This window comes from Coffea eugenioides, chromosome 10, assembly GCF_003713205.1.
Source record: "Coffea eugenioides isolate CCC68of chromosome 10, Ceug_1.0, whole genome shotgun sequence".
NCBI lineage: Eukaryota > Viridiplantae > Streptophyta > Magnoliopsida > Gentianales > Rubiaceae > Coffea > Coffea eugenioides.
This window is the reverse complement of record NC_040044.1, coordinates 10,553,499-10,567,607: the sequence shown is the minus strand read 5'-3', so window position 1 is coordinate 10,567,607 and position 14,109 is coordinate 10,553,499. Positions and strand designations below refer to the sequence as shown.

At 36.3% G+C, this 14,109-nt stretch overlaps 1 protein-coding gene across 1 annotated transcript; it reads right to left on the bottom strand.

Annotated features, from left to right (window-relative positions):
• Nucleotides 1-8,487: 8,487 nt before the first annotated feature.
• On the bottom strand, nt 8,488-9,537 carry LOC113750407. Its single transcript, XM_027294382.1, has 3 exons — nt 9,268-9,537; nt 8,780-9,147; nt 8,488-8,680 (listed from the first exon to the last, which is right to left on the bottom strand). The coding sequence occupies exons 1-3, from the start codon at nt 9,535-9,537 to the stop codon at nt 8,488-8,490; spliced, it is 831 nt and encodes a 276-aa protein (XP_027150183.1).
• Between the last annotated feature and the right edge of the window lie 4,572 nt (nt 9,538-14,109).

Sequence of the window (14,109 nt, the reverse complement as noted above, 5' to 3'; positions counted from 1 at the left end):
CTTTCAAATATGGTGGAGTACAATTACTGAGGCTAGGAAAAGGCAAGAAGGGAGAAGCCACATGGGACTTACGGCTAATATACTGTGGCAGATATGGAAGGACAGAAATAAGAGCGAGTTTGAGCATCATACTGGCAGCCATCCGTGTAGTGTTATTCAAAAAGCACACAAGGAGTGGCTAGAACTAGAGGATCTAGAGCCTATGAAGAACTCTAGGAGTACAACAGAAACACTGACGACTTTGGAAGAGGACTGTCATGCACAACAAAGCCAGGACCTCATCATTCTGAAGATGGCAACCAGAAGATCACAAAGACATGCAGTGCTGGGAATTGGAGTTGACATTTCTAGGATGCAAACGGAGGCAAAGTAATTGTGGGCCTTAAAAGACAGAAGCTCGGGTGACCAAAATATTGATGATGCTGCAGCTGTTCAATTGATTTTATGCAAAGATTTGGACAGACATTGGAGCAACATCAGTATACAAATTCACAACAAGGACCTACTGAAGCGCCTCAAGTTTGGCAAATCCTCAGACTGCAGATTGACAACAATCCTTGAAAATATATTGTGTTTAAAGTCTTTGTTTCGAGTGTGCTCCTTTAGCTTAGTTAATTATGATGATAAGGATGTTTGTGCTAATATTAGCTCTTATGCCTTAGGCATTTTGTTGGATGAGGAAGCTCTTGTTCCTCCGTGTCAATGAGCACGTGATGTACATATGTTCGGGCCTTTGCTCGATTTGTTAACTCTATTTTTATAGTTCAATGCAAGCAAACTAACGTTTCGGAAAAAAAAAAAATGGACATCTAGGTAGAAAGTTTTTGAAATACAATACTGCAATAATAACAATGGAAATTAGATTTGGCTAACCCTTCCCCCTTCTCTCCTAAGATATATCTGCAAAATTAAACTTGTGCATGTCAATGTCAATTTTATCCTTCCAAAAACATTATCCACTAGTATATGGTGTGTACTTTAATTAATTTATCCCAAATAAGGTGGCAATGGTAGAACATGACTTGCATAATTAGTTGAAGCTGGTAGTAGATGGTGAGTAGGGAATAGAAATCCATCAAAATTTGGTTTGCACATCGGTTACCTCGCCCTTGTACATTCAAAGTCTTATCCAGGTCAGAAAGGATTCCAGAAGAGCCGAGAGTTTGCGATCATTCCTTGTTGCAGCAATTATTTTGAATTGATCTTATCAAAAGTATCCGAATGGAGATCCATGTAATGAAACAAGTTGTTTGGCACTTATACCAAGAATAGCATTTTATCAATAAAAGTGCTTTTTATTTTGTCAGAGGACAATCTTTGGATTAATTGAATTTAGCCACGAGAAGTAATGGTGTTAAGTTGAAATCTTGGAAGTATCTCTGGAGTGTTCACATATGACCATTTAGCCACAGGGAGTAATGGTGCTGGGTCGAAATCATGGAAGCATCTCTGGAATCTTCACATACGAAACAAGATTAAGTTTTCCTTTGGAGAGTGTATAAAAATATTTTCCCTATAGCAGCTAATCTCTCCAGCCGTGGTGTATCCTTAGACTCATTTTGTCCCCTGTACTCAATTTCAGAAGATCATCTTTACCAATTATTCCTGAGGTGTCCAATAGCTGTACAGTGTTTGACCCTTGGCTTTCTCACCAGAAAATTACAATTAGATGTTGTAACCAATGTCATCCCAAGATTCATAACATCCTTGCAATTCTATGGGATTAGGATATGGAATTAGCTGCTGTTATTATGTGGAGTCTTTGGAACAATAGAAACAAATTGCTTTTTGAAGGTGCTTACAGTGGCCCTCTTAGCATCATTTCTTTTGCTGTCAATTATTTGCAAGACTTAAAAAAATCCAGCAGGTGATCCTCCTAAACAGTTTGTAACATCCTACTCATCGGTAACTTCATTGCTTAAATCCATGCATGACTTTTTCAAAGCTAATTTTGATGGTGCAATCTATAGATACCAAATTTTCTTAATTTCAAGTTTATTATCTTTATTTTTATTTTATTTTATTTTTTACTTATAAATTGTTTAAGTAATTATTTTAAATTTTGTTTTGTAGGTTTGTGCAAAAGTAAAGAAAAAAAAAAGACATAAAATGGATGTTCAAATAGAAGAAAAAAATAGTAAAAGTTTTTCATTTGATTTTAACCCAATAAAAGCCCAAGTAAAAACCCACCCAAAATCCAAATGAAACCCAAACAAAAATCCATGCAAAAATACATCAAAAAGCCCACTCGAAACCCAGCCAAAGCCTGGAAGAGAAGAAAATAAGAAGAGACCCGTTGGCCCAACTCTTTTCTATAAAAAAAAAAAATCATCATCAACTCCTCGCTCGTGCAACATGCAGGAAAGAATCAGAACGTAGCTAGCTGGAATTTTGGGCAATTTGTGTCACGCCCCATTTTTTTTGGAAATAAAGTAAAGCTTGGAAACGGCGTTTAGAAAATGGTGTTTTTAAAAAGAGGATTTTTTGATTTTTAGAAAATAAAGAAAAGAAAAAGGGCCTAAAATGGGACATGTAAAGTGTGACGGTTTAGCCCCAAATTTTAATCTAAAAAAGGAATTTTTAAAAAAAATAGGAGTCGCCACTTGATATCAAATTTAGGTGTACCAAGTCATCTAAAAATATATTTTAAATTAAAAAATAACTAAAACTCTTTTTAGATGACTCCAAATCTTTGAATACAAGATAAAAGAGTTCGGGAGTCACGTTTGAAAAAAGAGAAGGCAAAGATTTGATCTAAAGCACTCTTTCAACCTAGCAAAAGCTAGTTATGCGATTTAGTAAAAAAAATTTTTAATTTAACCTATAAAACTTATCACATTTGGATGCTTTTATATGGATGCAAATCTAGACCTAAAGAGTATCGGCAGAGACGAGATTTCTTTTCAAAATTTAATTGGTGCAAATCACATTAATTGTGAAGTCCAAAATGATTCTTTGGTGAGGTCACAAAGAATGAAAAAAATTAGACTCGGAAAAGGAAAATTATAATATATAGATAAAAAAAAAATGACCTAGAGAAAGGGAATGAAACATAACGAGTATGGGAAACTAAAGTTCGTGATTCAAATTTTCTTCTTATAGAGGAGAGTAGGAGCGTGCTAAGGTTAAAAAGTCATACTTGCTCATTTCCCTTATTCGAAGGGTAATTTTTCTAACTTAATCAAGTAAATGGATTCGTCTATTTCTAATTTCCTAAAATGAGATGCAATTCTAAATGATATGGTCCAAACATATAGAGGGTAAGGGAATAATAGTAGGAAAAACATCATATAAATGAAAATAACCTAAAATAGGAAAATATGCATGAGATGCAATAAATGTCACGCGAAAGTATGAATCTAGTGCGAAAACGGCCTAAATGATCTAACATTGGACTAGTCCATTTTTACAAATCCTCATTAATGTTTGACTAGTGAGAAATCGGGGAGAATGGCCGCCACAACTAGCATTGGACTAGTATGATGACGTCATGCACTTATTATAAATAAATAAAACATATAAAGTACAATTAAATCAAATAAACACATAAAGCACATAGAGCACATAACACATAGATATAATATCTAGATGCAAAATCCTAGAGAAAGCGAATAAACATATAAGCACACAAACATGCAAGCATATAAAAACTAACTATTACATCGGGTCCTAACTACAATCTAAAGGGGAAATTTGAAAAATAATAACCTAACTATTACATTGATCTAACTAACTACATTTTTGGTGAAAATAAAATCTATCTATTACATAGCCTAACTAAATATATTTCTTGTGCACTTATCTATTACAAATTGGCATTTAAGTGCCTCACAAATAATCAAAAATAAATGAAAATTTAAACTGGATAAAATGAGTAAATAAAATAAAATAAAATAAAAGTATTCAAAACATGCAATTACACATAAAAAAAGAACATATGAGCACATAAAAGAATTTAAAATAATAATAGAAGGTACCTCCCTTGAAATAGTGGTTAAATGAGATAGAATTTGCCCTATTTATGTTTCAAAATCAACAAAATAGTCAAGTCACCAATTTAAATAACAATTTAAAAGAAAATGGAATCATATAGCAGATTCACTTCATTATTATAAGGAAATATAAATAAACATAAAACCCTTAAAATTTACTTAATTAAATGTATTTAAATGAGGCATGATTAACAATTAAAGAAGATAAACAAATTATACTTAAGAAATCAAAGTATTCAGGGACCCAATTACAAAAATTGAAAAGTTTTTGGTATTAAATTATAATTCTTAAAAAAATGAGGAGTCAAAATTAAATAAAAGATAAAAATTTAGGGATCGAATTGCAATTAAATTAAGGACCTAATTGAAAGTTTTAGGGCCAAAATGGAATTACACAAAAGATCAGGAGATCAATTGCAAATTTTGTTTCTGGTTTTGTAAGCCGAATGGCTTTGGGCCCATAAAAAGGGCCCAAACCCATTCCGACCCGAAGGAAAACCCGGAGAAAAAAAAAAGGTCTAGTCCACTACTTTTACTAGAACAAGCCCAATAAAAAATGTTGGGTTTTAGCTCCCAGAGTTCAAGTCATAACCCAAAGAAAATAAACAACAAACCCATCCACCAAAACCCAACAAAATAACATTAACCTACTTCTTAAATTGATTTCATAAATCCCTAAAAGAAAAAAAATGTTTAACTAGGCATATTAAATCCAACAAAATTGTTTAAACCTTAATTATATCCTAAAATCAAGAAATAAATCACTTAAAACAGGTATAAGACATATAAAAGAAGATCAATTCATTTTTCACAAATTTTTGGGCCTTAATGCCATTATTCGAAAGTTGGGGGGACAAATTGTAATTTTCTAAATTTTCCATGCGAGATTAACGAAGCTTCTGAAACTGGAAACTCATCAACTCAGAAATCGCAGCTAATAATTTCTAAACACACAAAACCATATGATCCATGTACTAACACGAGGTCTAAACATCCGAACACAATATTGTGGAATGGAAATCTGGGCTAATGACTTGCAAAAAGGAAGGAGAAAACAATAGAAGAAGAAGGGAAGAAAAGAAAAAAAAAAAGAAGAAGAAGAACAAGTGCAACAGCAAAATTTTGACACATCCGGTACAATCTGAGGATACACGAACAGAAAAGGATGAACGAGGTTACTTTTGATACTTTATGGCACCAAATAAACGTGGAGAAATTCAAAAAAAAATGCGTTCAAACGCGGAACCAAGCAACCGAACTTTCGCAGCAAAAATCTTCAAGGGTTGACAAACTCACTAATTTGGGCTTCAATTTGAAAGGCTTGGGACGTTTTTCCTAATTTTTCCCAAAACAAAAGTTGCTCAACTACCTCTAGAGATAGTGCAAAAACACAAAGAATGCTCAAAAAGTTGAAATAGACGTCGGAATTTGGCAAGGAACTAGGTTGGTCTGCTAGCCTGGTCACCCATTTTCCCAAAAAACAAATTTGCACTCTTTTCTTTCGTTCCCCTCTCTATCTCTCTCTCTTTCTGTTCTTTTTCCCGACTCTTTTTCGCTCTCTCTCTCTCTCTCTCTCTCCCGCCCCCTCCCAAGATTCTCCTTCCCGCTTTTTAAATCCAAAAGCCCTCCTCCAAACCCTAAGAACAATGGTAGATATGAAATCAAGTTTCATGGCCATTTTTGATCCATTTGATCAATTTTCCAGGTGTCTCAAGATAAGATTAGGAAGGATTAGCTGTCTTATACTTGTTTAGACGTGGAAGGCAATGACATCAAGAGCCAAAACGAATTAGAATTATTCAAAAACATTGCCAGCTCTTTTGTACTACTGTCTGGGTGCAGAGGAGGAAGAAGATATTGCAGGCATGCTATGGATCGCAAATTTTTTTTTTTTTACAAACATCTGATTTTCTTTGTTTTTCCTTTTCTTTCTGATTTTTCTGCAAAAACAATCAAATAAAAATCAAATAAGATGAAATAATTTTTCTTAGAAAAATAAAAAATAAAAATAAAATGATTTTTAAAAATTTTGGTGTCTACAATTTGGATTCATTTTTTCTTGCTCTTTTCTCTCTCTCCAAGCTTGGTTAGTACTAGGACAGCTCATCCTCCAAAATTCTATCCAAAAGATTCATCAAAGGGTAATAAAAGGAACACCTCACATTTTCTAGATTTTTCTTCTCAAAATATCATTTATAGAACTTGTGGTTTTGAGGTGATTAACATCTTCAACAGGGGCCTTACATAAAAGGCAGGTAGGGTCAAGATAGACGCCACGGCTATTCAACATGGAAGATGTAGGTAGAATACCTTTGCAAATACGCCACAGGAATATCTTAACTTTACTTGGTATGTTGAGCTTCCACAAGCAAGGCCAAGTATCATTTACAGAGCCATTACTCCCTGAAGCTACATCTTGCCAGTTTGTAGATTGTGTTTTGATAAGGTGGTAGGCACTTTTCACTGTGAAGGAGCCATTTTTAGAGTAATGCCAAATGAGTTTATCTTGATTTCGACTATCACCCAATGGAATACCCATAACCAGTTCAATCTCATCCTGCCAAAAAAGCTCCTGAAGCAACTCAAATTTCCATTTCCTGCTATTTCCGTCAATTAGACAATCCACAGTGGAGTCTTCCGGCAGCGCATCGGAACGTGATACAATTTTGAAAGTAGAAGGGCGTGGAATCCACCTATCTTTCCAAATTTTGATATGTAACCCATTTCCAACACGCCATCTGCTACCAGAGAGTAGATATCTGCGAACAGCACACAAACCCCTCCAAGTGAATGAAGGCCTGGACGTAGACTCGTCTTGAAAAAAGTCCTTTGTTGGAAAATATTTAGCTTTTTAAACCTAATGAAGAAGAGTAGATGGTTGGGTTGCGATGCGCCACGCCTGTTTAGCCAGTAAAGCTAAATTGAATGCCTTGAGCTGTCTGAAGCTCATGCCACCATCATTTTTGGACGAGCACATTCTATCCCAACTTACCCAATAAATTGGTTTCTGCTTAGCACCATCACCCCACCAAAAGTTATTGAGCATAGATTGAATATCGGAAAGCAAGGAGTCCAGGTACTTGAAACAGGACATTGAGTATGTTGGAATAGCCTGGACAACAGTCTTGATCATGATTTCCTTACCTGCCTTTGAGAGACGTTGTTCATTCCATCCATGTATCTTCTGCCAGATCCTCTCCTTTACATATGAGAAAACTTCAGATTTAGAACGACCAACAACGGTAGGAAGGCCAAGGTATTTGTCATGAGTGGGAACCTCCATAATGTTAAGGAGTTGTGTGATACTTCGACGAACTGTGGGATCTGTGTTTTTACTAAAAACCACTGCTGATTTATCAAAATTAACCTCCTGACCTGAAGCTGCTTTATAAAGGTCAAGGATTGTCTGTATGTGCTGAGCTTCCTGCAATGACGCCTTTCCGAATAATAAGGTGTCATCTGCAAATAATAAGTGAGATAGTTTCGGTCCACGTGAGCCTATCCGGAAACCTGAGATGCTTCCGCAACGTTCAGCTTCCTGCAATAAACAAGAAAGGCCCTCGGCACAGATCAAGAATAAGTAGGGTGATAATGGATCCCCTTGTCTGATACTCCGGTGGGGTTGTAGGTTCCCAAGTGGAGACCCATTCAATAGGAACGTATAAGACACAGTAGAAATGCATCGGAAAACAATGTCCACAAAATTGGAATGAAAACCTAAAGCTAACATCATATGTCGCAGAAAAAGCCACTCAACCTTATCAAATGCTTTACTCATGTCCAATTTAACGGACATAGATCCCTCTTGCCCACAGGACTTCAGCTTAAGGGAATGATTGATTTCAAAAGCAATTAAGATATTATCAGTGATACAACGCCCAGGGATGAAAGCAGATTGACATGGTGAGATGACTTTGGAAAGACAGCTCCTAAGCCTATTAGCTAAGACCTTAGAGGCTAACTTATAAAGTACGTTGCAAAGACTAATGGGACGAAATTGGGTGATATTGGATGGGCTGTGACACTTAGGAATAAGGACAACATAGGTGTGATTAAGGCTTGTAGGTAAGGTGCCCTCGTTCAGGAAGGTAATAACCCAACGAGTGACATCCGGACCAATAATATGCCAATATCTTTGGTAGAAGACTGGTGACATGCCATCCGGTCCTGGAGATTTTAATGGATGCATTTGACTTAAAGCCTTTGTTACCTCAATGGCAGTGTAGGTACGCAGGAGACAATCATTCATTTCGTTGGGAACACATCTCCGCACTCGCTGGATAACTGCATCAATTGCCAGAGAAGTAGGCTTTGAAGTAGAAAAGATTGTGCCAAAATGTTCCATGATAATAGATTCTAGATCCTTCTGTGATTGACACCAAGAACCATTCTTATCAAAGAGGCCGACAATTTGATTATGTTTCCGTCTCTAAGAAGCTAAGCCATGAAAGTAAACTGTGTTTCTGTCACCTTCTCTGTACCACTGCACTTTGCTTCACTGTTTCCACATGATGTCTTGCTTGTCGAGAAGCTCCTCTAGTTGGGTAATTAAAGAACCAATCTCAGCCTTTATGGCATCTGTCAAATTGCCTTGTTGGAGGTGAGAAATCCTTTGTCGAAGTTCATCCGCAGCTTTAGTATGATTGCCGAAGGACTGCTTGTTCCATTGGAGAAGACCCAACCTACACCTATTTGTTTTCGTAACCAGGTTTGCACAAACATTACTTGTCGAGTTATGCTCCTAGGAATCCCGAATTATGCGTTCACAGTCTTCTGATTTAATGCACATTGCTTCAAACATAAAGCGTTTGTCCCTCCTAGATTTGCTGCAAGTTTTTGATAGGCCATGCGGGCACGATAATCTTAGAACAATAGGAACATGATCGGAAAAAAGAGCATGTGAGTGATAGATCTTGGCGTCAGGAAACAAGTCTAGGAAGTCATGGGAGACGCATGCACGGTCCAGACGAGCTCTAGTTGTATCAGGAGCCGACCTATTTCGACACCAAGTGAAACGATTACCTTCATGGCCTAAGTCAAACAAGTTATAGTCTGATAGTGCCTTTCTGAAGTTCATAATTTGCCAATTCGATCTCAAAACAGCGCCCTGAAATTCCTGCTGGGTGAGTACCTCATTGAAGTCACCCATGTAGACCTATGGAAGACAGCATAATGTACTGAGTTTGTGCAAAATATCCCAAGTATGTTTTCTTTTAGTCGTCTCTGGATGACCATACAATCCAGTCAAACGCCAGGAGGAATCAGTCATGTGTACCTTAACATCAACGAAACTTTCTGAGAAACGTATAAGTTCAACAACCAAATCCTTTCTCCAGAGAAGAGCTAAACCACCTGAGTTCCCTAGTGAGTCAACTCCTAGTTCAAACCATCCAATATCCTGTTTTAGCTTGTTGATGACTTTATTCGAACACTTTGTTTCTACTAAAAAAATAATCGAAACTTTATCTCTCTGGATAATGTTCCGGAGCTCCCGAACTGTCCGAGGGTTATTTAACCTCCGACAGTTCCAGCTCAAGTAGTTCATGGTTCTCGGCGGGACTGCAAGGCAGTCTCCGCCGTTGTAGAGGTTGGGAGAGAAGGTGCTGACAGTTTAGCATGTTTCAATTTCTTTGGAGCAGAACCATTAGCATCTCCATCCCCTGAAGAAGAAGCATCCGTGGGTTCTCTTTTCGTCTTGTGACCCGATATAACATTGGTAGGATGCAGGCCCAGGTTTGAAGGTGTTTGTTTTCTGCAGGAGATATTGCTTCCTTTCATTCTTGTGGCAGTCGCGATGGTTCTCATGTCGTGGAACACAGAAAATGTCTTTTGCTGTGTTAGGGCGGCATCAACTAGAAACACCTCCTCCATGTTCGACTCTGTAGGCGTTGTGGTAAACAATGGCTTGGATGGTGTGCTGGGAGTAGTGGTGGTATGATTGGGTTTGGACTTGCTATTACAGGGGTGAAGAGGAGAGGCAAGTTGGGGTGTAGATTTTTCGAGTTAGGATGGGTGGGTATTTGAACAGAGTGGTGAACGGGCTGTTGGGGTATGGGGGACATGACAGTAGGTTGGATTGTAGGAGTTTGTTCTGTTTGAGACGTAATGGGTTTGATTAGAGGAAAATTTGGGTTAGTGATGGTGTTGGGTGGAGTTGGTTTTCCAGGGACTGAGAATTTGGGGTGTGCAATGGGCTTCATGCCAAGAGTATTTGCTTTGGAATTTGCTGGGATTGAGGGCCCATCTTGAACAATTGATTGGGGGGCGTTAGTGGGCAAGGGTAAGGAAGTAGGAATTGTCTGTGCTGTTGTTGAGCTGGCAGAGACCAATGCCGTTGAAAGGATTGGAAGACCTTGATCCAAAGAGAGAGGAGAGCTTCGAGTTGTTGCCAAGGAGTTGGAGATTTAGACGTCTGGTTTTGGGGTAGGATACTTGGAGATTCTGATGCCGGGATATTCGAACAAACAGCCTCCTTAGGTGACGAGACTTTATCTGCAGCAAAGAGGGACAGGCCCTCTTTCGCCGGCGGTGTTGCCGTCCGGGATGAAAGTTGCGGGCCGGAGAATTTTTTATCGTTGGTGGCTCGAAGCCAACCACCATATTGAGGTTCGCTGCTGTTTGCTGTAGTAACATCCAGTTTGTCCTCACAATCCCTTTCTCCATGTCCAATTCGACCACAGAAATAGCAATGCGTAGGAAGGCGTTCATAGCGAAAGTGAACCTCACATACCGCACCCTCGATTAGAAGCTTCATCAGCCGTTTGAGAGGATTATTGAGATTTAGCTTAACCCGAATGTGTAAAAACTTACCAACAGAGAGCCCACCCTTTGCGTCAAGTCCCTCGTATGTGCCAAGTTTGTTCCCTATAAAGTCTGCTGGTTTTCTATTCATCTATCCCAGAGGGAGGTTGTATACTCGAACCCAGAAAGAACAGTGATCCAATTTCACCTTAGACGGCTGAATGTTCCCAATGTAATCACTTACAACCAGTAAACTTCCATCAAAAGCCCAATGGTAGTTTGAAAATGTAAAAATGTTTAAAGTGCAATTGAAAATTATCCAAAAGTCTCTTCTAAAATTTATCCAAGATGATACAACATTTTAAAGTATCAATTGGATCCCTTATCTCTCGAATCTATATATGTTCGTGAAAGATCCCTTAAGCAATGCTTCTGATTTCTCCCTCGACTTAAGCTCAACCTGAATTATCAAGTCAAGTTTATCCATCAATCACTTTGCGTCCAATCTAATCTAAAATAATTTTATTTTAGACTAACTATTTATATAATTTGGTGGGTATAATACGACTTAATCACATGTTTCTTACCGAGATAATAATGCCCAAAAATGATAGATAGATAAGAAACTTAAGTGGTCTTTTTCAAAATTTTGTAGAAACTATTCAAATTTGGTGCTTTTGCTAGTGGCATTTCTTTATAATCTCAAAAATAAGTTCAAATCTGCATAATTGTTAAAGATCTGAATTGAAACTATTTTGATTATAAAAAATTGGTGCAAATAATATTTTCTAAATTTAAAATCATAGAAAATGGTAACTAAAATCAGAAGAAATTTCTCATATGAATTCGAATTGCAAACTATAGGTAGAAACTGCTTAATGATATTTTCCAATATTTACTTGTATGAGTATCCAATATAGTAACTCTACTTAATTGACTCGTTTGAACTATGTATAACAGTTGCTTCAATCAAATCAAGAAACATTATTTATTATTGTACAACATACAATTATGAGTAAATGAATTAATACAATGCAATCAAAATGGTGCTATAGTTAAAGCATTTAAACTCATCAAGTTCCACTACAAATTCTTTTAGATAGCATAAAAAGCAAATTTTTTGTATTTGAAATTATATAAACAGTAGAATACAAGAACGAGATCATAACATGGAAAGCAAATAGAGTTCAAATGACATCTTAGTACTATGTAGCATGATTAATTTTCTTTTTTAGTTTCAATGAAGTACAAAATTCTAAGTTAATAAAATTCTCAATTATGAGTGATATATAGTATGTGACAGTATGTGTAGGCAGTGAAGCACGACATACGAGAAAGTTTTTTTTTTTGTAAAATAAAGATGCATTAAAATAAAGTCAAAGTCTATAGAGTAATAGTTAAAGTACAATCATCCGTCTGTTGATGACACCTTTTAAGTCTTACAAAAGTAAGGGAAGGACAAAATCAGGATAGGATTAAAAAAAGGTGGAGTCTTCATTGCTGCTTCTTCCCCAGTTCGCTAGCATGTCTGCACATTTGTTTGCTTTGTGGTCGTTATGGTAAAAACATAACTGTTTGAATATAGTCAACAGATCCCTAGATTCAAGAACAATAGGAGAAAGTTCATGAGAAATAAGGTTATTTGACTTAAATAAAGAGATAATACCTTGGCCGAGGAGGAGAAGATGATAAAATTGCTTTTCTGATTATTTTAGAAAGTGACAACATTATCTCAAATCAGAGACAGAATCTCTAGGATCTACTAAGGAATACAATACAATTAAGTATCAAAAAGCAAATTATATGGAGTTCTTGAATAAACCAATCATCAGACAAAAAAAACTATATTCGAAAAAGACAAACCCAAAGAACTCACCTCAATTTAAAGGAAAAGCTACGCCTTCCACCAAATATTTAATAGTCATAATAAAACCAAAGGGATGAAACAGAAAAAGAAGAAAGGGTATCGGCTAAACATGGGGGCATAAATATGATAATGATTGTTCAGATAATAATTAAGTTAATTAATTGTAATTAAAATCCAATTATGTAAACATCCAATTAATTCCTTAACGGATGAGAAAGGTTTCAGGAAATTGGAAGGCTTGGATGTTAGTATAATAAATGATTAAAAGGGCTTTTATATAATTCTATCAAAGCACAAGCTTAATTCAGTTGTACTTGATACTCAATTTGGCACCAAACATTGTAACATACTAAACCTGCCCCTAACCTTAAATGTCTGAAAGGTTATATAAGTAATTATAGCGAAATTAAAGCTGCAATGACTTGTACTCAATGCTCCAATTACACTTCAAATACTCTCACATTCCCAAAATAGCCCCACCCTTGCGGTTGAAATCTAAAAACTGTCTTTGTCCTAAACTCGTTCTTATATAGTATAAGGATTTATGGAAACTTAAATTGATGGTTTATGAGAACTTGAATTGATAATCAAGAAAGAATCAATCTTCATTTTACATTATTTCACATTTTGGCTTGAAAGAATAACAAATCTGGCTTTTCATATATCAATATGTTTTGAAAAATCTAAATGTATTAAATGGGGTAGGTTAACAATCTATATTAAATAAGGTAATTTATACTAATAATAACCTACATTGAATAAGGGTATTTTAGAGAAATTAAAAGATAACTATATTCTTCAATTGGAAAGTGTACTACAATTTGGGACAGACGAAAAAGAAAAACAGGCCTATCAAAGTGGAACGGAGGGAGTATTTTATTTTCAGTTTTCTTGTCCCGAAAGACCTAGATCAGTCTCAAGGCTGCAACTTTTAAATTCCACCCTATTCTTTTTTTACTTATCTTTTTACTTGATCTTGCGATGTATGTACCATACTTCTTTATCTTTCCCTTGACATTGCAATGTGCAAGCTGCGGAAGAGTCATCTCAATGTATCATAGCAGCAGCCTTATTGGTGAGACTCAGTCGATAGGGGTTTTAGTTCGTATAATCATCAGAACTTAAAAATCTGACGCACAACTTCAGAAGTTTCTCTGTTCTTTGTCTAGAAATATAGTCGTTCAAGTTTCTTGTGTTTTTCTTTTGATCTCTACGTTGCAAAATATCAAATTTATCCTAAGAACTTAATTAGACCAGGACACAAATTAAAAAAAATGAACTTTATAACCTCCAGTCATCTATTTGTTTACAGATAAAAATTAAATTATGTACTCTTTTCAGGTGAAGCATCTTTGGAGCTGTGGTCTGGTTTGCGTCAATCAATTAGACTTTTAGGACCATCAATTTGAGTATGGTCCAAGTCCTTTAGGACCATCAATGCCTTAGCTCATGACCATTTAGGTGCATTCTGACCCTCAAGGATCCTAAATTGTAAAATCCGTCAACGAA

What these genes read in the sequence shown, in the direction of transcription:
- LOC113750407 (XM_027294382.1), bottom strand. Translation starts at nt 9,537, where the DNA reads ATGAACTACTTGAGCTGGAACTGTCGGAGGTTAAATAACCCTCGGACA. An exon ending in AAAGTTTCGTTGATGTTAAG is followed by an intron (nt 9,148 to 9,267) that starts GTACACATGACT and finishes TGTCTTCCATAG; the next exon opens with GTCTACATGGGTGACTTCAA. An exon ending in CGCTTTATGTTTGAAGCAAT is followed by an intron (nt 8,681 to 8,779) that starts GTGCATTAAATC and finishes GAAAACAAATAG; the next exon opens with GTGTAGGTTGGGTCTTCTCC.